The sequence below is a fragment of the Maniola jurtina genome, chromosome 16, assembly GCF_905333055.1.
Source record: "Maniola jurtina chromosome 16, ilManJurt1.1, whole genome shotgun sequence".
NCBI classification, from domain to species: domain Eukaryota; kingdom Metazoa; phylum Arthropoda; class Insecta; order Lepidoptera; family Nymphalidae; genus Maniola; species Maniola jurtina.
The window spans coordinates 86,974-110,534 of NC_060044.1; the positions used below are offsets into that span (position 1 = coordinate 86,974).

The window sequence follows — 23,561 nt, forward strand, 5'->3', positions numbered from 1 at the left end:
ATTGCCATCATCATCGCTATACTACGCCTCTGTCTCCTCTCGGAATGAGAAGGGTTCGGCCACAGACTACCACGCTGGCCAACACTTCACACACCGTCGTCGAGAACATGGACAGCTCCCGGGCTCGCAGATTTCCCCACGACGCGACGCGATGTTTTGCTTACTGGGCTATCGAGGATTTACCTAAAAAAATCAGTGATCTTCAGAATTTAATTAGCATTGGAACGATCATTGTTGTTTTGATTATACCTAATAAATAATTTCCTACAGCGGAACTTAAAAAATATATTTCAATTTTTAATATGTTATTAATCGTTTGAATTATAAGAGGTCACAAGGATTTCCGACCCGCAGGCGTTTAGTTGTTACGAGTGATGTTAGTGTGGGTCAATGCGAGCGAGGCTATAAAGCTCAAGGCGCTGCAGTCATCAGGCGCTCCATGTTCCATAGCTGTGCCTGCACAGTCGGTGTTCGACAGAGGACTCGACTCCGTCACTCGCTCTATACAAAAGTTTCATGATTCAAACTTGCATACAAATATTTGAGGGTATGTAACTTTAAAACAAAGTAGGTCGGTATTTTAAGAAAATCTGGAAAACCACAGACAGGTTCCTACAACCAATCTTCTTTTCATGGATATGAGTTCGATTACGCACTACGAATAAAGATCGTAGCCCACTTACACGACACCGCTGCAATACCAGCTACACAGCTAGCGGACAACTCGCTGACTCCGCGCCTACAGCTAGCAGCCCTCTCTGGGGGCGGGTGTCGGGGCTGGGGTGACTGCTATAAATCGGCTACGACCTTTAACCTAGAGTATCGAGATGCGATGTTGAGAAACTATCGCGATGTCAGTAGATCACTGGACGTCGCGTCGTCGGCACATGACACGAGTACGGAATTACGAATTTACAACAATACGGCAAAAATAAACATTCACCTCTCTACACAATAGCACTAAGCAGTAGGTAGTACCTAAGTACCTACAATCTAAATCACTAAGTCGGCAGAGCAGCGGAGATGTATATATATGAGGACGCACTTCTATCTTTCAAGTCTTATTAACTAGAAATTCTTTCTTCCTACAAGTACCTAGGATAATAATCCAAATTGAATTGGGATAATATTGTAATTAGTAATCCCAACTTCCCCAAGTTTCTTCGATAAAAGAAACAAGGTAATAGTTATGAATGTTAATTTGTTCAGTAAGTAATGACCTTTAGTAATTATTGTAATTTAGGTTATCGTTATAGCCCACCCATGACTCAAAGTGAATTACTTGTCTGATGAAAATACGTACATTTGAAATTTGTTTTAAGATAAAAATAACGATGGGATGAAATAAATAAAATATGCTCAAATAATTTTACAAAACTAAGTATTTAATAACTTAAAATTAATTTTGGTTATATTGAAGCCTCGTTAATTGACATAATAGAAATAATAATAATTCCAACTCAAATACTGCTGCCACTACAAGATTCCACGATCAATCACAGATTAGCAAGAAACAGTTAAAAATTATTTTGCTATAATCCGCCAACAGGATAAATCTGTATGGTCAAACATGCAGTTACAAGCTAAGCACCGCTTACCTCCCCAACCAAGCAATAAAGCCAAGTTCCCAAGCAAGCACTGCCACCACCATTCACATGCAACACCACACAAGACTTTTCCACTACTCTCGACGCACGTTTCGCCCCGACACCGGAGCATCCTCAGGAGATTTTGACTTTACAATGCTGTATTGTCTTATACAATACAGCATTGCATACAACAGACAATACAGACAATACAGCATACAATGCTGTATTGTCTGTATTGTCATAAGTTTCTTAGAACAGTTTTCTCTATTTTTTGTTAGTGAAAACGAATTTCATCTATTTTGTTTTGAAACTGTTTTAGATCTAACGTCCAAATGATTGTTCATGTCGGTATGAACGAACGAGGCCGCAGCAGCTAACGACGACGGAGGACAGCTGGAGCCAGTCCGGAGCGCGGGCGCTCACCACCAGCCCGAGGAGTACCCGGAGGAGTACCCGGAGGAGTACCCGGAGGAGTAGTGCGGCGCCTCCACGATCTTGGACACCTTCACGATCTGAGGCACGGACACCACTTTGGGCACGGACACGATTTTCTTCACTTCCACCACCTGCAATAATGTGGCGTGGTTCATTTGATGTGAACAGGCAGCTGGTGGGCGGGGGCAACGCCTGGTGGCAGCGACGCGAGATTGCAACGTGCTTAGTTTCTAGACTTTATTAGGGGGCACGGCAGTGCCCCCGCCAAGACGAGCCAAACGGCGGCCGGGGCGCTACGTAGTACCTTTTTCTTGAAGTGTTTCGCCGTATTTTCGACCCGTCATAACTTCGGTCTGGATGACGCTAGAAAGCTGAAATTTTCAGTATAAGGTGTCCTCAGCAAATTTACCAAATATACTAAGTATCAAATATCTAGCTTTTATGGTTATAGATTTATTGATACCTAAAATACGCCGTTTTCGTCCCTCACTGATGATCATCACAATTCATAGTCTGTAATTCTAGGGTACTTCCAGAAGTCCTAGAAGGCTGAAATTTGGTATGTAGACTAGAAATTGCATACAAACTACAGGAAAATTAAGAAATTGGCAATGCCCCCCCTCTACGCCTCTTATGAGTAAAGCAAATCTGTAAATTCTGTCGCTAGAATTCTGATATTTTCAGGATAAGATGTCCTTGGCAAATTGATTAAACTCATTGAGTATCAATTGTCTAGCTTTTATAGTTTCAGATTTATTGACAGTCAAAACTTCTAGTCTGTAATTCTAGGGTACTTCCCGAAGTCCTAGAAGGCTAAAATTTGGTATGTAGACTAGAAATTGCATACAAACTACAGGAAAATTAAGAAATTGGCAATGCCCCCCCTCTACGACTCGTATGAGTAAAGCAAATCTGTAAATTCTGTCGCTAGAATGCTGATATTTTCAGGATAAGATGTCCTTGGCAAATTGATTAAACTCATTGAGTATCAATTGTCTAGCTTTTATAGTTTCAGATTTATTGACAGTCAAAACTTCTAGTCTGTAATTCTAGGGTACTTCCCGAAGTCCTAGAAGGCTGAAAGTTGGTATGTAGACTAGAAATTGCATACAAACTACAGGAAAATTAAGAAATTAGCAATGCCCCCCCTCTACGACTCTTATGAGTAAAGCAAATCTGTAAATTCTGTCGCTAGAATGCTGATATTTTCAGGATAAGATGTCCTTGGCAAATTGATTAAATTCATTGAGTATCAATTGTCTAGCTTTTATAGTTTCAGATTTATTGACAGTCAAAACTTCTAGTCTGTAATTCTAGGGTACTTCCCGAAGTCCTAGAAGGCTGAAATTTGGTATGTAGACTAGAAATTGCATACAAACTACAGGAAAATTAAGAAATTGGCAATGCCCCCCCTCTACGACTCTTATGAGTAAAGCAAATCTGTAAATTCTGCCGCTAGAATGCTGATATTTTCAGGATAAGATGTCCTTGGCAAATTGATTAAACGCATTGAGTATCAATTGTCTAGCTTTTATAGTTTCAGATTTATTGACAGTCAAAACTTCTAGTCTGTAATTCTAGGGTACTTCCCGAAGTCCTAGAAGGCTGAAATTTGATGTGTAGACTAGAAATTGCATACAAACTACAGGAAAATTAAGAAATTGGCAATGCCCCCCCTCTACGCCTCTTATGAGTAAAGCAAATCTGTAAATTCTGTCGCTAGAATGCTGATATTTTCAGGAGAAGATGTCCTTGGCAAATTGATTAAACGCATTGAGTATCAATTGTCTAGCTTTTATAGTTTCAGATTTATTGACAGTCAAAACTTCTAGTCTGTAATTCTAGGGTAATTCCCGAAGTCCTAGAAGGCTGAAATTTGGTGTGTAGACTAGAAATTGCATACAAACTACAGAAAAATTGAGAAATTGGAATTTTCCCCCCTCTACGCCTCTTATGAGAAAAGCAAATCTGTAAATTCTGTCGCTAGAATGCTGATATTTTCAGGATAAGATGTCCTTGGCAAATTGATTAAACGCATTGAGTATCAATTGTCTAACTTTTATAGTTTCAGATTTATTGACAGTCAAAACTTCTAGTCTGTAATTCTAGGGTACTTCCCGAAGTCCTAGAAGGCTGAAATTTGGTATGTAGACTAGAAATTGCATACAAACTACAGGAAAATTAAGAAATTGGCAATGCCCCCCCTCTACGACTCTTATGAGTAAAGCAAATCTGTAAATTCTGCCGCTAGAATGCTGATATTTTCAGGATAAGATGTCCTTGGCAAATTGATTAAACGCATTGAGTATCAATTGTCTAGCTTTTATAGTTTCAGATTTATTGACAGTCAAAACTTCTAGTCTGTAATTCTAGGGTACTTCCCGAAGTCCTAGAAGGCTGAAATTTGATGTGTAGACTAGAAATTGCATACAAACTACAGGAAAATTAAGAAATTGGCAATGCCCCCCCTCTACGCCTCTTATGAGTAAAGCAAATCTGTAAATTCTGTCGCTAGAATGCTGATATTTTCAGGAGAAGATGTCCTTGGCAAATTGATTAAACGCATTGAGTATCAATTGTCTAGCTTTTATAGTTTCAGATTTATTGACAGTCAAAACTTCTAGTCTGTAATTCTAGGGTAATTCCCGAAGTCCTAGAAGGCTGAAATTTGGTGTGTAGACTAGAAATTGCATACAAACTACAGAAAAATTGAGAAATTGGAATTTTCCCCCCTCTACGCCTCTTATGAGAAAAGCAAATCTGTAAATTCTGTCGCTAGAATGCTGATATTTTCAGGATAAGATGTCCTTGGCAAATTGATTAAACGCATTGAGTATCAATTGTCTAACTTTTATAGTTTCAGATTTATTGACAGTCAAAACTTCTAGTCTGTAATTCTAGGGTACTTCCCGAAGTCCTAGAAGACTGAAATTTGGCATTAAGTACAAATTTCAAGAATTATGAACAACAGATAAATTAAGAAATCGGGTCCCCCTTCATCCCCTCGTATATGAGATGCATATCTGTAAAATCTGTTGCTCGAATACTAAAGTTTACATGATAAGATGTCCGTGGCAGATTTATCAAACGTACCAAGTATCTGTGTTTCCTGAAGTCCTAAAAGACTGAAATTTGGTATATCTGCTTCAAAATTGAGTTGCAAGATTCCACCCGAACAAATATACTTACATACGAGTACATTGCAAGTTGAATAAAAGCTTTTAAAAAAAGAGGTAACGATAGAGAGTGGGCCATGAAAATGATGTACCTACAAGAAATAGATCCAAAAAAAATTTAGGGCACCTGCCAAAAAGAAATGAAATCCCACCAAAAACATTTCATGTAAAAAGTTAGCCAAGACTCACAAGTTCATAATGTTTTCACTGTTAAAAAGTTATGAGATCTCTAGTAGAGCCAAGCCCCTAGCTGATCTTAGATTTGTGCTGGCCATGGGACCTATCCCAAGTCCAAAGTAATATAGCTCTTAAATGTTCTTGACTATATCACATTTATAACAATAAATAACAAATCACTCTACTTACAAGCTCTGATTCTACAAACCCTATATCTTGGTAAAAAAAGTACGGCTTGGCCGTTTAATGTTCGTAAAACTATTACATGACATAACATATTAAACGTTAAAAGTTATTAAACGGCCAAACCGTACTTTTTTTACCAAGATATAGGGTTTGTAGAATCAGAGCTTGTAAGTAGAGTGATTTGTTATTTATTGTTATAAATGTGATATAGTCAAGAACATTTAAGAGCTATATTACTTTGGACTTGGGATAGGTCCCATGGCCAGCACAAATCTAAGATCAGCTAGGGGCTTGGCTCTACTAGAGATCTCATAACTTTTTAACAGTGAAAACATTATGAACTTGTGAGTCTTGGCTAACTTTTTACATGAAATGTTTTTGGTGGGATTCCTTAATCTGATACTTCTTAGAGGTGACCCGTACGCCAGCCCCATCTTTACACATATCTCTAAATATAAAGAATACAAGAAACTGTATGAAGTCACTCGTATTGTGGAGTAGAGGAAACTCGCTACCTAGTTCACTGCTCCTAGCGTCACTTTAGCTCAGAGTAAGCAAGCAATAGCTTACTGACGTGCTGCTACCGTCCGTCAGATCTACAATTTAAGTGTTTCTAGTTTGTATGATGTGTTTAAAAAGAGATCCCGAATAAGAGATCGAAGCCTTCACCATTTCGCTATCATCGCTTTGGTGATTACTTATTAACTAAAGCGCCTATGAGCAAGGAGGGTGCAAGCTAGTACCTTGGGCACGTTGACGATCTTGTTGACGGAGACGATGTGCGCGGGCGCGGAGTAGGACTCGAGCAGCGAGCCGTGGCCCAGCTCCAGCGAGCCGTGGCCCAGCTCCAGGCCCGAGCTGTAGCCGGCGTGCAGGAAGCCGCGCTTGTCGCGCTGCGCGTCGGGCGCCGCGCGCGCCGCCGCCACCAGCAGCACTACGCACACCTGCGACGTGTGAGAAAGAACGTTATGGAAAAGTGAGGGCCCCGGGCCAGACGCGGCCATCGAGCCGGCCGCATTGCCGCGCTCCATGGCGATGGACAAGCTTTATTAGATCGAGTTAGCTAGGGTGCGGATCGCAACCGCGGTGCATACATACTAGATAATTAATTGAAATGTTTACTTTATGTTTAATTAAGTCAAGTTAACTGTATTCGTGATTCGGAAGTCATTACTTGCTCTATTAATTTCTACGCACGATTTCATTTTAGGTAAACTATGTATGTAGGTAACATTCGTTAATTACAATATATTATTATTTTACATATATCAGGAATAAGAAACTTGAAAATAACATTTTTTTCAAGGATCAGTAAATAAAGATTCTGTTAATTATGGCTAAATGATTAGGAAAAAGTAACGAGTTTTATTGAAGTAGCTTTAAGGTTTAGTACCTTTTAGTATTGTTGGAAATATCACCTACCTTAGGATATATGAACCACTCTGATACAGATGTCAGGGGAAGTTTTATAGCAAATTGTTAATATAAAAAAGAAGCTATTCCGAGTTAGTGAATGCTCAGGGGTTGATGTTACAACAGGATTTTAAGCTCAGGGGCAAAACTTACGAAAGTTTTCATTTTTAATTGATGATTCGTGGTGGTGTGTTTGAGAGGAGAAGTGGTCAGTCGACTGTTGGGCCGGTGGTGGTTCAGCGGGTATATATAGCGGGGCAAAGACGGGCCCTTGCGCAAGCTGTGCCCACTTACTCTTATTACCATTGATTGTGGTGTGCGCTAGATGCGGCGACGACATAGCTACACATTACAGGTACATTACTCGTATCAATATAATTAATGAACGCTCAATTGATTCATCCAAATTATGTTTTCCTGGTTTTTCATAACAATGATGCATACATTATTTTTGAACGTAACTTTCACCGTCCCTTTTCTTTCTTGTCGAAAGCCACCACCACCTCTCGGTCACATGGGCCTAATCATAAAGGACGTCCGTTCGGTACTTGCTCTCGGCGTGTTTCCGTCTCGACTCCCTACTAATTACTCTTCTCTATACTTCCTCGCTCCTGTCTTTCTCCTCTTCTGAGGCAGATGTCATCTTTTTGAATCAACTTCAAAAGTAACTAATTTAATAATTTTCTAAAAAAAGCAACGAATTAAAAAAAATTGTCGCATTTGAAAATAGCGCCATACAACGGTCATATTGAGTTTTTTCAACAAAAAATTAGCTAATGTCTCTCGGAATGATGTAAGGATTCTAACGACACCTCACATGTCTAAATCTGTTCAGGCGTTTAGAAGTTATGGTGGAATAAAGAAACACATGAATACACATAATTCCTGAAAACATTACACTGCTTTTTGGGCAGACGTGTGATAGATCGCTAAAATTGCAATTTCAGTAATATAACAATGAAACTTTCCTACTGATGCTGAAGTGTATGTAAGTATAATGATTGCCGGCACTCGGCAGTTAACGCCAGCATTGCACGCTCCGCTCGCTTGCTGTTTGCGAGCCTCGTGCTACTGCGATTCCCCAAATAGGTACTGCAAATTCACTCACAATGAATGTGCTGTGCTGCAACCGAAATATAATCTTACCAAGTATATCAACTGAGTAGTTTTAATTATTACAACGCGATGCCGCAATCGTGAAACTATCTATTACTGAGTATGTATTTGCATACTACACCTACATGAATGTCGGAACGGTAGATTATGTTAACACCTTTCTGTTTGTTCAAATTAGAAGGACTTTTACAACGCTCGTTGACTCCAGAGCTCGAGCTCTTCTTGACAAAATTCCAAAAGTCAAAATGTTGCCAGCAACAAAATCCTCCTCAAATTCCTGAAAGACCGGCAACGCACTTGTAGTTTCTCTGGTGCTGCAAATATTTCATGCGCGACGGTGATCACTTAACATCAGATGACCTGCCTGCTCGTTTGCTCGCTATTTTTTATTAAAAAAAATGTTGGGTCTCGCTAGTCGTGTGGTGGTCTCGATGAGGTTTTAGATTTAATTTAATTTAAATAAGTTTTTATTTAATATTTTAGTTTTTATTTAGATTTAAGTTTATTTTATTGATTAATTTTATTTCTGCAATTATTTCTTAATTTTATTTTTACAATCTTCGAACTTACATAGAGTTCATTGGAGTTCAAGTTCATCGGTTTTTAGGGTTCCGTGCCGCAAAAGAAAAAAATGTAACCCTTATAGGATCATTTTGATGTCTGTCAGTCTGTCCGCTTGTCGTGTCTGTCAAGAAAACCTATAGGGTACTTCCCGACTCCCGTTGACCTACAATCATGTTTGGTAGGTAGGTAGGTCTTACAGCAAAAATAAAGCAAAAAATCCGAAAACATAATTAGTCTTTTCTATTTTCAAAGTAAGATACCTACTTTATCTGTAGATTCTAAAACAGATTTTTATTTCTATTTAGGTATGCATAATAGTTTTGGATTTATCGTGCAAAATGTCAGAAAAATATCCGAGTATGGAACCCTCCGCGCCCCGCGCCCCGCGGTGCGCGACTCTGACTCGCACTTGGTCGGTTATTTTATTTTTGTAAAATTATTACAGTTTTATTGTTGGCGTTTAAAAAAGGTAGACAAGTAACTAACATTGTCACCTACATACATTGGAATCCGCAAACCTGGAAAAGTTTTCATTTACGTGCACATTAGCATTATTTGCGTCATTGCGTTGGAGGAAATGCCGTTAGTACATAATAACTCAATGGTTAATACCTACCTATAAAGTCGCGCACTTTTGCTAGTACATAACTAATTAATTTATTCAGCTATTTGTAGTCGCCACTTGGCGTATGTGAAACACAAATGAGGCTTATTTACATATTAAGTGTTATAATATGTTTTTTTTTCGCACACATTAAATTTGTTACTATAGCGTGCAATCGACATGTCACATAAATTGTACTCGTACCTAGCCGCGATGTTTTGTAACATCGTGACCAACCTGTCGCCGGCCCACTACTGGGCACAGGGCTCCTCTCAGAATGAGAAGGGTGTAGGCCGTAGTCCGCCACGCTGGCCCAGTGCGGATTGGTAGACTGCACAAACCTTTGGGATAATTAGATATGATATGATCAATTCTCAGGCAGGCAGGTTTCGTCACGATGTTTTCGTTCCCCGTTAAAAACCCTAAGTAATCCACTTGGATGAAATTCCTGGCAGCATCTACTTTTTACAGAAATATTATAGCTTGCATCCCGGAAACTCAAACAGTTCTTATGGGATTTTCTAAATTCACATGTAAGATGTCGCGGACATGATCTAGTATAATAATATTCATCTCTTTGTGAAATCGAAGCAGACAGACAGACAGACAGGCAGACAGAAAGACAGACAGACAGATACACTTTCGCATTTATAATATTAGTATGGATTATGCGATATATTGCATGTTGCAATTTAACAACAAGGTCGCAACACTCTGTATTAATTCTTTTACTAAATTAATCTCGTTAATTTTTAGAGTTTCAAAAATATAATCGGCGGCTGCATTGGAAAGTGCGTATTATCAAACTGGTGCGCTATCAAATATCGAGATTGGTCAACTCGGAGCCGCGCTCGCCGGATTCTATTTCATTTCAATATCTGGATCGTTAAAGCTAAAGCATTGCCAGGGTTGCCACCTGCCACTTCTTGATTTACGGGTTACCAGCGTCACTAATTCGGGTTTTAGATTTTTTTACGGGACACAGTGTTTTACATAGATATTTTTTTAATACTTATTGTTTGAAGAAACAGCTTTTAAAAGCTCTTCTTTTTGTGACACAAAGTGTAAAAATATTTGCATGTTAACTTATACATATAATTACTTTCAACTTGTAATTCCGCCTCCACAGTATCATTATTGCGTCGGTCTCGGCTACGCGGGTGTTGGACATGATCCGCGCATTATTACCACACACGGAAAATATTGTTTCTAGTGTTTAGTACTAGTCAGGGTTTGGTTTCGCCGGCCAGCTCCGGCGGCCGAGTTTGTTAAAAAATACGTGAGCTTTATTTACCCCGTATCTTATTTTCGCAATTCTTTACTATCATACCCTGAAATACGGGTTCTCCCGTTAAATGCGGGGCATCTGGCAATCCTAAGTATTGCGCACGATACTGGTCAGCCAGCGTCGGCCGTCGCGCGTCGGGGGCCAATCACGAACACCATCAGACTATATTACACACAAAGGACTCTGAAACTAGACCAGTGTACCCGGCGGCACCTCGCCCGCGCCGCCCGCGCCGCCCGTGCCGCCGCTCCCAACCATCAATTATTATCATCAGATATAATAATTATTTATGTATTGCAAACATAGTAAAATTATATGCAGTCGCTGTGTTCCTTTGCATTTCAGCTCAGAAATCGACATCAAGACTCTTCCGGGTAGGATTTTTATCCTACTTTTCCTATTTATAATTAACTAGCGTCCGGCCCCGACTTCGCGCGGCTCGTTTATTACAATTTTCGTACGATCGGTGGACAGAACACATCGAACGAGTCGCAGGGAGCTGTTGGGTGGCGGCGGCGCGTGACCGCGGCGTGTGCGCAGCAGTGGACGTAGGTCCGTACCGTCCGTGTCAGTGGACACACCGATAGACGTATCGGTTCATAATGATGATGATGATTTACTTGCCTATTATTGAGTAATTAATTCATAAACAAGGCCCTTGTCTCTATGTTAAAAAATTTTTTTTTTTCACAAAATAATAATATATCGTATAATAATTGTGATCGGTATTTTCGAAAGACCCAGGACATATTACTTGTAAAGAATGGCGTAATCAGTGTAGTTATAATTGGAGTTAAATATGCAAAACTAACCATTGTAATGAAATAAAGTACCTATATCACATATTTGAATAATAAATCTTTTTTATAGCGGTACTTTACCTTTTTAATTGAATTAAATTCTGAAATAGTATTACAAAACGAAATAAAAACCTAGCGGTTAAGACGTCCGCCTGCTTTCGAAAGGTTCAATCCGGGGTCTCTAACTATTCGGAGCTACGTGCGTTTTAACAAGCAAATTATTTATCACTTGCTTTAAAAATCCCATGGGAACAGTTTAATTTTCCCTGCCGAAAAATAGCCTATGTCCTTTCTCGAGATGCAAGCTACCTTTGTAACGTCAAACTCGGTTAAACGAATGGGCCGTGAGAATCTGGTAGACATTTCCATTTATGATATTTGTATGGATGGATAGTATTACTCTTATATGGTTTATTAAAAACATATTAAATATAAGGAAAGTAAGAACAAAATTACTTCAATATTTGAATTCCTTCCCTATGCACATTATAGAAATATTGTGTCGTTTAGAAACTCTACTTACCCAAGTATAATTATGTATTTAGAGAATGGTGGGTAAATCTGTAACTGCGTGACAGTTAGCTCGATGGTAATCCTCCGTGTATCGCGACACATAATGTAATGTGAGGTGTATTGTCAAATGAAGTTTATGGAGAACTGTACAGCATCACAAGGTAACCAGCACCGTCGCCAAACTCACAATCAGTGTCGCCCGATGTTGACGAGTATGTGCGAAACACTCGTATATCCCAACAGTTGCATGTGCTCCCGCCGCGCGGTCTGTCAACAGGTTAGGTTTATTTAGTGTTTTCACTTTTAGGGTTTATTATTTTTAGGGTTGGATGCGGAAGCTAGCGCTACTTTGCGGAATTCCCCGATGTACAAGCTTAATTTAATATGCCAAAACATACAAGTATGTTACTATGTGCAGCATGCGATATGCACCGCCCGCCCTTCCACTACTAAAGAATCAGAAAAAGCAAGCAATACATGCCACCAACACACAACACCACACCAATCTTCCAAAACACACTTAACTTACATAATATCAGTCTAACACCGAAGTATCTTCAGGGGATGTCGACTTCACAATGTACAATTATTACTAACTGCTTTTATGCTTGTCACTGCTGGACAAAGTCTGTTTTGCAGCACTATAGCTACCTTGTACCTAGTTCCTTGTATGTTCAGGGTTCACAAGTTCCCTGACACTACACAAGTGTATGGGAGTACTATACTACGTTTAGAGATCTCAATCGCTTTTTCTGAAACAAAACTCTGGACTATCAATAAAAGTTCTTCAAAACCAATTTGAATTGCATTTTTCAGTTTGAATTTCACTATTTATTGCTGTTTAGGGATTTCTAAAACGTATCTTGCTAAAGTGTATTGCGAAGTAGCGAGCAGTCACAGTGAATACAAACGTGTGCGTTAGCGTCGCTCACGTCCACGCGTGAGAGCATGTGACGAGCCGCCCGCGCCCGCGCCGGTATTGCAACCGGTCAGAAGATCATGAACTACACACTAATGTCTTTATTTTCTTACCACTGTACCTCTTGTCAAGGTCGAGGTTAAGATTTAGGTTTATTTTAAACAAAATAATTCACTGCTGAAGAAGCGTTTTCGAGAGAGCACCCGCGCCGCCCGCATACGATGCTGATAAGTAAAGCAATATAAAGGAATCACGAATTTAAGCATAATTTTGATTTTATTACTTACTTTTGAAATGCATCTTATGTGGGCAGATACTACGTTACTAACAACATGTCGGATGATGTAGTAATGTAATATAAGTAATACCTATTGTTAGTAATTTCATTGCTTTAGTTAGGGGTGATTTTATTATTGTTCTCATCCATGAGATTTTAACCGAAGTCAATTTCGAATTAATCATTTTTTCGCTCATGTTACTATCATAATACTATTTGAGTTCATTCTAACTGATATACCTACTCTCCTAATTTTTTAAGTTTTGACTGAGTTATCATTGTACTGGTTGCAAGCTTGTTTTTTTCAGATTGTAAATTGCGTCGTTCGTATTTGATGACAATCTAACGAGTTGTCACACAAAATGGGGTTTCTAAATACAGCCTGAAATTATTTCATCATTCTTGTAACTTTTCATAATTTAATAGATTTCGTTAAATCCCAAAATATTATGTATTTGAAATCACTTACAATAAATCATATTGTTATAGAATTCATTATCACCCACCCATCCCTAGCTCACTACTGAGCACCGGGCTCCTTTCAGAATGAGAAGGGTTCAGGTCATAGCCTGCCACGCTGGCCAAGTGTGAATTTCACACAACTTTGAAAACATTATGGTGTAGTTTCAGGCATGCAATTTTTCTTACAATGATTTCCTTCACCGTTAAAGAATGTGACATTCAATTGCTTAAAACGCACACTATTCCGAAAAGTAGAGATGCGATATCAGAATCGAACACCCGACCTTCCAAATAGGACGTCTCAACCACTAGGCTGTTGCGGACTATGCCACGTATAATATGACACAAGGCGTGTACATAGAAGTAGCAATAAACTTTTAATTTCTTGAATTACATCAAGTGTTGAAACATTAAACTTGATGCAGTATTATATTAAGGAGGTAATAAAAATGGACGCGATTAAATCTAATGGGTCTGCACCGGAGCCTCTCTATCAGTCATGAGAACGCCAATAACTCTATAATATTATTTTTTATACAAAATGACAACATAGTTGCCATAAAACTTTTAAATTACTTATACCTAAACGCTTAGTGCGGCTGTTTGGCTAGAAAAGTCTTCAACTCAAGGGAAAACGCGAACTCCTTGCGGACCAAATTATAGAAACGTATAGAAGAAGTATTATCTTAGATAAATACTTACGTTATAATAATAATACTTTGGAACTGTAACAGTGATCTGTGTTTAGTTGTAACTGATATCGTAATGACGTGCAACTGTAGCACGCCCAGTGGACGGAGCGAGCTCTGCACTATTGGAACATTGTTTCAATTACTATACATAGTTATAAAACACTTGCATTCAGTTTTGTGTTAAATTATAAAGAGCAAATAATTCTTTAGAAGCATAATTTATTCAATATTAAAATAGCTGTGTAACGAAGTAAGCACTTTGATATGTAATTTTTATATAAACACGGAAACTGATCGAATATTTATAAATACTTACTAATTTTACATGCAAACTCATAACAATTCGAATTAATCGAAGAAATTGCGCTGATTAATTATTATTTAAAGTCGTGAATATGTATATACTTAGTTATATGAGTTGCGTAATGTGTTAACAAAATTATAGTAAAACGTTTAAAAACTATTTCAAAGTAAAATTATTTACGTTTTAATGTTACCTAGGGTCGAGGTCCGATCCGATCCATCTTTTGTACAATGTTCCAAACAAGGTACACTGAAAATGTCCACCGGGAAAATGTACTAATTTCTGTGAAATATAATTTAAAAATAGCGAAATTCCGTCGATGTGTGAACCATCCGGTGTCAGAGAAGCACTTTAGCAGAAGTAATATACATTATGTAACGAAAGTAAAGTTCAGCAAACTTCCAAAAATATTTTATAAAATAATAATCGCTTCACCGTCGGCCAGTTTGCCTGGAAATAGCGGATACTGACACTTTTAACACTACAACACTAAACATTTATTTAATAAAAATAAATTATTTAAGGATACCCTTAAAAGGTCATTTTTTCAGGTTTTCAAAAGTATGTTTCCCAAATTCTCACCAAACTGCTCTACTTACTAATTGGACATCGCGGCGCGGCGCCTGCCGTAACAAAGACATCAACGCGTGAGCGGCGCTCCACCACTCTCACTTTTACACAATTATTTTCACATCAATAGTAACATCCTTTTTCAACTAGGTTGTATTGTAAAAATCTTATAGCGCTTAAAGCTCTATTAGGGTATTATAGTATTAGGGTATTATAGTATTAGGGTATTCTACTGAACAATATTATCAATACAGATATTTAGGGTAAGAATAGAAAATAATGTTTAAGACAAAATAGATTTTATTTGAAATTAAATAATAATAATTAACAAGTCTTACGGTGGAAACTAAAATAAACTTAAAAAAAGGAAAAAATCACAGATGCTTTGAGGTTTCTAGTTTGTTCTTGTTCACCACCAGCCGCTGGAGTATCCCGAGCCGTAGCCGCTGCCGTAGCCGCCGCTGTAGCCACCGCCGTACCCGCCGCCGTAGCCGCCGCTGTAGCCACCGCCGAGACCACTGTAGCCCAGGCCGCTGCTGTAGCCGCTGCTGTAGCTGGGTGCGGCGACCAGCTTGTTCACTGACACCACTTGGGGCACGGAGACGACTTTGCGTACATTGATAACCTGTGGGACGTCGACGACGCGGGCGCTGTTGACAACCTTGTTGACAGTGACGACTTGAGCAGCGGGGGCGGAGTATCCTCCGGAGTAGCCTCCGATACCGCCGCCGTATCCGCCACCGTATCCGCCACTGTAGCCGCCGCTGTAGCCGCCGCTGTAGCCGCCGATACCGCCGAGCCCACCGCTGAGGTAGCCTCTCTTGTCGCGCTTCTGGCTGTCGTCGCTGCCGGCCGCGGCGCAGGCCACCAGGGCGAACACTACGATCTGCAAAAAGTCATTGAATTATATACTAATTTTATTCAGTTTTATATATCTTCGTTTGCGCGGATTTAAGTTTTCTAAAGATCAAGTCAAGAAATTTCGAATCTCGACGTTAAATTCAAGACTGTGCATTTAGAGATGTTTAATCCAAAGTTAACATGAGCAAATGCAAATGCATTTTTTATATAATTTATTATTTACTTTACAAATTTAGTTTTAATATTTTCTATATATTTTATTCAATAACATTGTAGTAAATAATATAAGTTAATTAGATATTATATTTAAGGATCTACATATATAAATATGTATAGGTACGTAATGCAAATTCAAGTGACACTGACCCAGTGAATTTTAATTCGATCAATGAATCATAATATATTTGAATGTTCTAATAATATTTTTAAGCAGTATTAGGAACTTACGAAAGATTTCATTTTGGGTTTTGGTTGGTTGTCAAGATAGGAGTATGGATGAATGAATGATGTGGTTAGGCAGCTGCGCGTTATATAGGAGTCGGATGGGAGCATGGCGCAACGCACCGGTAGCCTCGTCCCTGCCAATTTGTGCACCGCTATCATAAATTAATCCTTGGCTCGATTTTGGCGACTAATGTTTATTAATTTTATAAAATATATATTTATTTAATACTTTTTAGGTTGAAGTGACAAAACTTTTGCGTACGTGTTGTGTAAGTTTGATGCAGAGCATTCATAAGGTATACAGTACCTAGTTTGAATAAATGATTTTGAGTTTGAATGTAAAGGATTATATAAATAATGATAAGAAAGCTTACGAATGAGTTGCCTTAGCAACTGCGATAGTTCTAATAAGTTTAAGTGATATTGTGAAAAGGTGATAATAAAAAAAATCCCGTGTGAATTTGTTATGGGCTTCTTCTCACCCTCGTAGTATTAGGTATTACATCATTATTTTTAGTTTTTGATTGAGGCAAAGTAAGATTGTCTCAAAGCACGTGGAGTGTACAAATATTAAGTATGGTAATTTATAACGAAACTGGTTTAATGTCAAACAGCATTTCTTAACAATAGGTCAGTGGGATGGTGTTTGTTAATAATGCCTTAAATCTGCCCATTGTAGAAGTGTACTTATAACAAAGAGAAAATGTTCAAATTTTGTAATACAACAAGCCGACTTAGTTTAGAAAAATATAAAATGTCAAAATTTTGGGGTTTCGGGGTTCTAATTACAAGATACTTGACGTGGCTTTACTCTTTACTACGTGGCCCAATCTCTAAGTCCTGTAAATTTTGCAATTCACACTCGGCCAGCGTGGTGGACTATGTCCTTCTCTCTTGCCCCTTTTTCTCTTTCTCGGAAGTGTAATGATGAGGTGACCTCACCCGTCTTGTTCGGGTAGAATTTCTGAAAACACTTTATTAGGGCCAGCGTAAACAAACGGAGTGGAATAGTCGAGTTACGTACCTACTCTGACATGCCGCTGAAACTTGTGTACTGAAAACAGCGAGCGCGCCGCGCTCGGTTGCACCTGGGCTTGACGCACCACATGCACCGGCGCGCCGCCGTTATGAAAAAGTAAATAAAGCTTAATTGGAGTTGTTATCAAGTTATAAATGGCGCCACGCTTTGACATACCGGCGTGCGTTGCTCCTTAGAGTGTCTACCCAATTTAAGATAGATAACCTCCATGCGAAATCTCAGGTTTCTAGACATTACATCAGTTTGAGCTTTACGGTGCTGACAGTTAGTTAGTTCACCCCAAATGTACAGATTACCGTTTTTACTAATTAATTGCAAGCGGTGAGAGCTAGAGGTCAGCCCCCTATTCGGGGAGCCCAGGGTTCGATCCCGGCACAGGATCCCGGGCACGCAGATTTAGCTCTTTGGATGTGTGTTTTAAGCAATTAAGTATCACTTTCTTCTTCTTTTAACGATGAAGGAAAACATCGTGAGGAAGCCCGTATGTATGCCTGACAGTTCTCCATGGTGTTCTCCATGGTATGTGAAGTCTGCCAATCCCCACTCGGGCAGCATGCTACACTACGGTCGAACAGACCCGTGCTCGGTAGTGACCCAGCGAGCTGATCACATTGTACTTCAAGGATGATTACAGTGTCATAAGCTTCAATGAAGATTATACCTCAATGATTATTTTCAAATTAGTATGAAGCAAATTATGGTAGTTAATAGGGGTAACCTATAAGTTTATTGTCATTTAAAAATATATTCAAAGTTAATACAATATTAATGAATAAGAGCGAAACGCAAGGACGACGTTTCGTAATTATATTTTGCTACCGGTATATATACCTCGCGGGCGGCGTCACAACACATCACTCGACCATCTACTTACGAGTTATCCACTTGTCACCCGCACAAACCTACAACATGAAAACTTTCGTAAGTAGTCAAGCTTAAATTCATCAAAGCCTAAATCATCATCATTTAGATAATTTTTCATCCAATACATCGATTACATTAACTATTCGTTCTTTATGATACTTGGTACTGATACAAACTTGCAGCAAAACTTTATAGCTTTGCGTTACTCTTTAACAATATATAAAACAAGTTAAGTTACTCTCATTCACACTGACTGATACACTCCATTGCCATTCAAATGCTAGGAGTAGAGTTATGACAGGCGAATGGGACTTGGGTTTACAATCTTTTCACTTGCAGTTCGTCCGCTAAACATTTTGGGCCATTCTATACACACCGATTATTTACTATAGCAAACCCGACTTAGTTTCTAGCATCCTTTCTTAGTAAAAAAAAATTCTCGACCCAGAATCTGACAGACACTGTTTCCATGGGGTTTCCTTTTGATATATAGGTCATTTACTGCTGCGTACCTGTTTATGTATGAAACAAACTTACACTTACGTAACTTTAACAGATCGTAGTGTTCGCCCTGGTGGCCTGCGCCGCGGCCGGCAGCGACGACAGCCAGAAGCGCGACAAGAGAGGCTACCTCAGCGGTGGGCTCGGCGGTATCGGTGGCTACAGCGGTGGCTACGGCGGCGGATACGGTGGTGGATACGGCGGCGGTATCGGAGGCTACTCCGGAGGATACTCCGCCCCCGCTGTCCGAGTCGTCAGAGTCAACCAAGTAGTCAACAGCGCCCGCGTCGTCGACGTTCCACAGGTGGTCAATGTACGCAAGGTTGTCTCCGTGCCCCAAGTGGTGTCAGTGAACAAGCTGGTCGCCGCACCCAGCTACAGCGGCGGCTACAGCAGCGGCCTGGGCTACAGCGGTCTCGGCGGAGGCTACAGCGGCGGCTACGGCAGCGGCTACGGCTCGGGATACTCCAGCGGCTGGTGGTGAACAATGACAAACTAGAAACCTCAAAGCATCTGTGATTTTTCTCCTTTTAGTTTATTTTAACTTCCACCGAAAGACTTGTTGATTTTATTATTTAACTTCTTAATAAAACCTATTTTTTTACCAAAATATTTGTTTACTCTACTTATTTACCTGTAAAATAATTATCTCTCGTATTATGCTATTGAATATCGCTTAGTTAAACAGTGAAGTAAAACATCGTGAGGGAACTCACATTCCTAAGATTTTTCAAAGGCGTATGAACTATGAAGTCTAGCAGTATGCACTTGGCCAACGCGGCCAAAATGTGGCCATTATTTTAAGAAAAGACTCGTACCCGTACTCAATAAAGTCATCAGACCCATAGTTCCACAGCATAACATGTTATATTATTCTCATATGCAGAATTGTTATGGCGCAGTGGTTGACACTTGTACGAGTCTTTGCGGTAACAGGCACGAATTGCGGTGTGGGTGTGACTGTGGGCGGACAGGCATTCTGTTCTTCTTTGAGCATAAAATTACGATTGATTATTCAACACCTTAAAAAATTCAAAGAAAAACGTGGTAAACAGATATACTGTATACTAAAATGTACCCGCTCTGAAACAAATTGGTAGCTCTATATCAAAGCTGTACTACAATACTGGGTGAAGCCCACGACTTAGGTTTTTAAAATCCTTTGATCCTTTAAAATCCGTGCATGAAGTCGCGGGAATCAGCTAGTCTAAGAAATAACACTCTTTTGAGATATTATGTAAAATACAATTTACTTTGTTTACTTTTAAGCAATTTTTACTATTTTAAATTACAAGGAAGTCTTCGAAGTAATTTAATAGATTTTGGGACCACTATAGGCTCACAATTTTTATTTTTCTTTATTTCTTTTATTTTGGAGACACACAGTATTAAAGTAAAATAACGGGTAAAACGAAAACCACAACTGTTTCCAAAGTTTCACACCCATTAAACAATTCATGTACAAAAACCAAATAATCGGGTATAAAAATGCGCGTAGGTACAAAAATGGTAATAATGGTACAGATATGGGTGTTTTAACCAGAGGTTCAATCACCTTCATTTGCATAAAGCTATATACCTTACCTCACGACATCGACGAATGTAATATAACAGCGAAAACGCAACAATGTTTTGTTGCTTCGTGCAACGTGTTATTCTTTTCTCGCTGTTAAAGGCATATTCCCAAAACTTCACACAATCTTTCAACCATTTTAGCTAATTTCAATCCCTTAGATTTTTCAAAACCGTTTATTAGCTGATGCGTACGCCGTAGACGAGACATGTCCTCCAATGTTGTAAGCTTTATAGTTATAGACTACAGGCCCATGTTCAAAAATGGATGGGTCAAATGAACGGTAAATGAATTCTTACGGTAGGTAATTATTATTATTATATATTATACCTTGAATTATTGTGCATTCGGGAATACGCATCCGTTCAACAGATTTTGACTAAACAGAGTCTCTACTCTGTAGCTAACCCGGGATTGGACATAGACTACTTTTTGTCGCGAATTATCCTTAGATTTTCAGCGACGAAATTCCCACGGGATCCAAAAGCCTAATTCCACGTGGACTATATAATCTATCTGATACTGAGAGAGCTTACATCCCGTTACGGAAACAGGCCCACTAACTTTTATCCCAGAAAATCGAAGAGTACATTTGGTATTTAAATAAAATCTAAATCTAGTATATTTTTATACAATGTTACTATTTAGGTGCGATAACTTGTAATTTGTTTATTATGTGTTTTAGAACTTTACCTACTACATATAATACGTGTGTTAGGTATAATTATTATCCATCTGGTTTGTAAATCTTTTTAGTTGATAAATATTGAAATGTTTTGGTAAACTAAATAATTGTGTCACCAATTACTAATTTCAACTTCGACGAAGAACTAATTTCAATTAAGTGCAAAAAGCTGTTTACATATCGCTTGGTGCTGTTAGTTTCGGCTTTGTGTGCTACTTTTCAGTCCTTGCCGCGCGCCATCAATCCCTTTCCTTTTCCACGCACTTTAGATCTAACTGCAGCAAACTAGTTACACCGCCCAGGATGAGGGTTGAAATGAGAGCAATATTTAGCAAAAATAAAAATATTTATTAAACAATAAATAAAAAGTATTTACATAAGTATAACATTTAAGGAGGAATTAATAATACATGAGGAATGGAGTGGGACTAGATGTGTGCCGTTCACCAGCCGTGGCCGGACGAGTAGCCGGAGCCGATGCCGGACGAGTAGCCGGACGAGTAGCCGGAGCCGATACCGGACGAGTAGCCGGACGAGTAGCCGGAGCCGATGCCGGACGAGTAGCCTCCGATGCCGCTGCTGACCAGCCTGTTCACGGACACCACTCGGGGCTCGGAGACCACTCTGCGCACGTGCACCACTTGCGGCACGTCGACGACGCGCTGCGTGTTGACGACCTTGTTGACGGTGACGACTTGCGCGTGTCCTCCTCCGAGGCCGCCGTAGCCGCCGCCGAGCCCACCGCTGTACCCGCCGCCGAGCCCGCCGCTGTAGCCGCCGCTGTAGCCGCCGCTGTAGCCGCCGCTGTAGCCGCCGAGCCCGCCGCTCAGGTAGCCTCTCTTGTCGCGCTTCTCGCTGTCGGAGCCGGCCAGGGCGCAGGCCACCAGCGCGCACGCTACGATCTGGAACACGAAGGTACACTGTAACGTTATGCTAGAAGCATCATCTAAATCCATACTAATATTATAATTATGCGAAAGTGTGTCTGTCTGTCTGTTTGTCTGTCGGCTACCTTTTCACGGCCCAACAGTTTAACCGATTCTTACGAAATTTGGTACAGGGTTAGCTTATATCCCGGGGACGGACATAGGCTACTTTTTATCCCGGAAAATCAAAGAGTTCCCACGGGATTCCTTTAAACTCATCCGCTTAACCGATTTGTATGAAAGGTACCGAGATAGCTTGCGTCCCTGTAATTGACATAGGCATTTTATCCCGGAAAATCAAACAGTTTCCACGGGATCTTTAAAATCCTAAATCCACGCAGTCGAAGTCGCGGGCATTCTGTAGTGTGTTATAAGTTGTAAGTTTAATAAGACAATCGAAATGAAAAACTGATGTTATCCTTTTGACTTTCCACTGTCCAGTTCGTTCGGTATGGCTGAGGATGAGGATGATCATCACAGGCCACACATGCCCCAAAGGGCTCAGTTCCAACTGATTTGTACTATTCCAGAAAAGGAAAACTTCCCGAATGGATTCACTGATTGTCCTTTTTCGATAGTTTTGGTTGTAAAAGCAGTGTGTTCCGCTGCCGGGTACTTACGAAGGATTTCATGTCGACGGGTGGTTGTGGGTGAGGAGGTAGACGGAGAGGTTAGTGAGTGAATGCTCTGGTGTGCGATGAACGCGCATATATACTCGCCGCGGGACCACTTGACGCAACTTAGCCTCGGTTCTTCGCGCCCCTATCGTTCATAATTCATTGCCAATATTTTTAATATTCGGTCAGTTTAATAGTTTAAGTTAGCCGTTCAGTACCTCTCATATTCATAAAGCTTCAAAATTATTGTAAAAATCTAGATAGTCGAGAAAATATCATGTGCACAAAGCTGGTTTGGTCTTAAATTAATGTGAGAGTTCTCTTCGAGAGAAAATATCATGTGCACAAAGCTGGTTTGGTCTTAAATTAATGTGAGAGTTCTCTTCGAGAGAAAATATCATGTGCACAAAGCTGGTTTGGTCTTAAATTAATGTGAGAGTTCTCTTCGAGAGAAAATATCATGTGCACAAAGCTGGTTTGGTCTTAAATTAATGTGAGAGTTCTCTTCGAGAGAAAATATCATGTGCACAAAGCTGGTTTGGTCTTAAATTAATGTGAGAGTTCTCTTCGAGAGAAAATATCATGTGCACAAAGCTGGTTTGGTCTTAAATTAATGTGAGAGTTCTCTTCGAGAGAAAATATCATGTGCACAAAGCTGGTTTGGTCTTAAATTAATGTGAGAGTTCTCTTCGAGAGAAAATTTTAGGTACTTGCTTTCATTTTTCTGTTGAGAGCTATAAATAAGTAAAAGATACGTAGGGATTAAATAATATCATAAAGAAAAAAATTTAGCTGGAATTATAATAACAAGTAACAGTCGTAGAACGGTGTCTGAAAGTAGAGTATTGTCGTAGGCCCTGAATTCATATCTTGTATGATTTTGATTTTATATATAATTCTGCCTCTATTAACTACCTACAGCTTCGCTCCCTTAAAGAAAGCTGGCCTTGTCTTCTACATTATAAA

General features: G+C 39.6%; 3 protein-coding genes across 3 annotated transcripts; 1 reads left to right on the forward strand and 2 right to left on the reverse strand.

Annotated features, from left to right (window-relative positions):
• Positions 1–1,869: 1,869 nt before the first annotated feature.
• LOC123873419 lies at positions 1,870–13,080 on the reverse strand. The gene is made up of 4 exons (XM_045918261.1): positions 13,068–13,080; positions 12,049–12,128; positions 6,307–6,507; positions 1,870–2,155 (listed from the first exon to the last, which is right to left on the reverse strand). The coding sequence occupies exons 1-4, from the start codon at positions 13,078–13,080 to the stop codon at positions 2,009–2,011; spliced, it is 441 nt and encodes a 146-aa protein (XP_045774217.1). The 3' UTR covers positions 1,870–2,008.
• A 2,349-nt stretch (positions 13,081–15,429) lies between these two features.
• On the reverse strand, positions 15,430–22,610 carry LOC123873405 (shematrin-like protein 2). Its single transcript, XM_045918248.1, has 3 exons — positions 22,599–22,610; positions 21,803–21,954; positions 15,430–15,849 (listed from the first exon to the last, which is right to left on the reverse strand). The coding sequence occupies exons 1-3, from the start codon at positions 22,608–22,610 to the stop codon at positions 15,495–15,497; spliced, it is 519 nt and encodes a 172-aa protein (XP_045774204.1). The 3' UTR covers positions 15,430–15,494.
• LOC123873407 (shematrin-like protein 2) lies at positions 18,295–19,340 on the forward strand. The gene is made up of 2 exons (XM_045918249.1): positions 18,295–18,350; positions 18,850–19,340. Exons 1-2 carry the CDS (start codon positions 18,339–18,341, stop codon positions 19,276–19,278), a joined length of 441 nt encoding a protein of 146 aa, XP_045774205.1. The 5' UTR covers positions 18,295–18,338; the 3' UTR covers positions 19,279–19,340.
• Positions 22,611–23,561: the final 951 nt, after the last annotated feature.

What these genes read in the sequence shown, in the direction of transcription:
- LOC123873405 (XM_045918248.1), bottom strand. An exon ending in AGCGGCGGGCTCGGCGGCGG is followed by an intron (nt 15,850 to 21,802) that starts GTACAGCGGTGG and finishes CGGCGGCTACAG; the next exon opens with CGGCGGCTACAGTGGCGGAT.
- LOC123873419 (XM_045918261.1), bottom strand. An exon ending in AACATCGGGCGACACTGATT is followed by an intron (nt 6,508 to 12,048) that starts GTGAGTTTGGCG and finishes CACACGTCGCAG; the next exon opens with GTGTGCGTAGTGCTGCTGGT. An exon ending in AGATCGTCAACGTGCCCAAG is followed by an intron (nt 2,156 to 6,306) that starts GTACTAGCTTGC and finishes ACATTATTGCAG; the next exon opens with GTGGTGGAAGTGAAGAAAAT.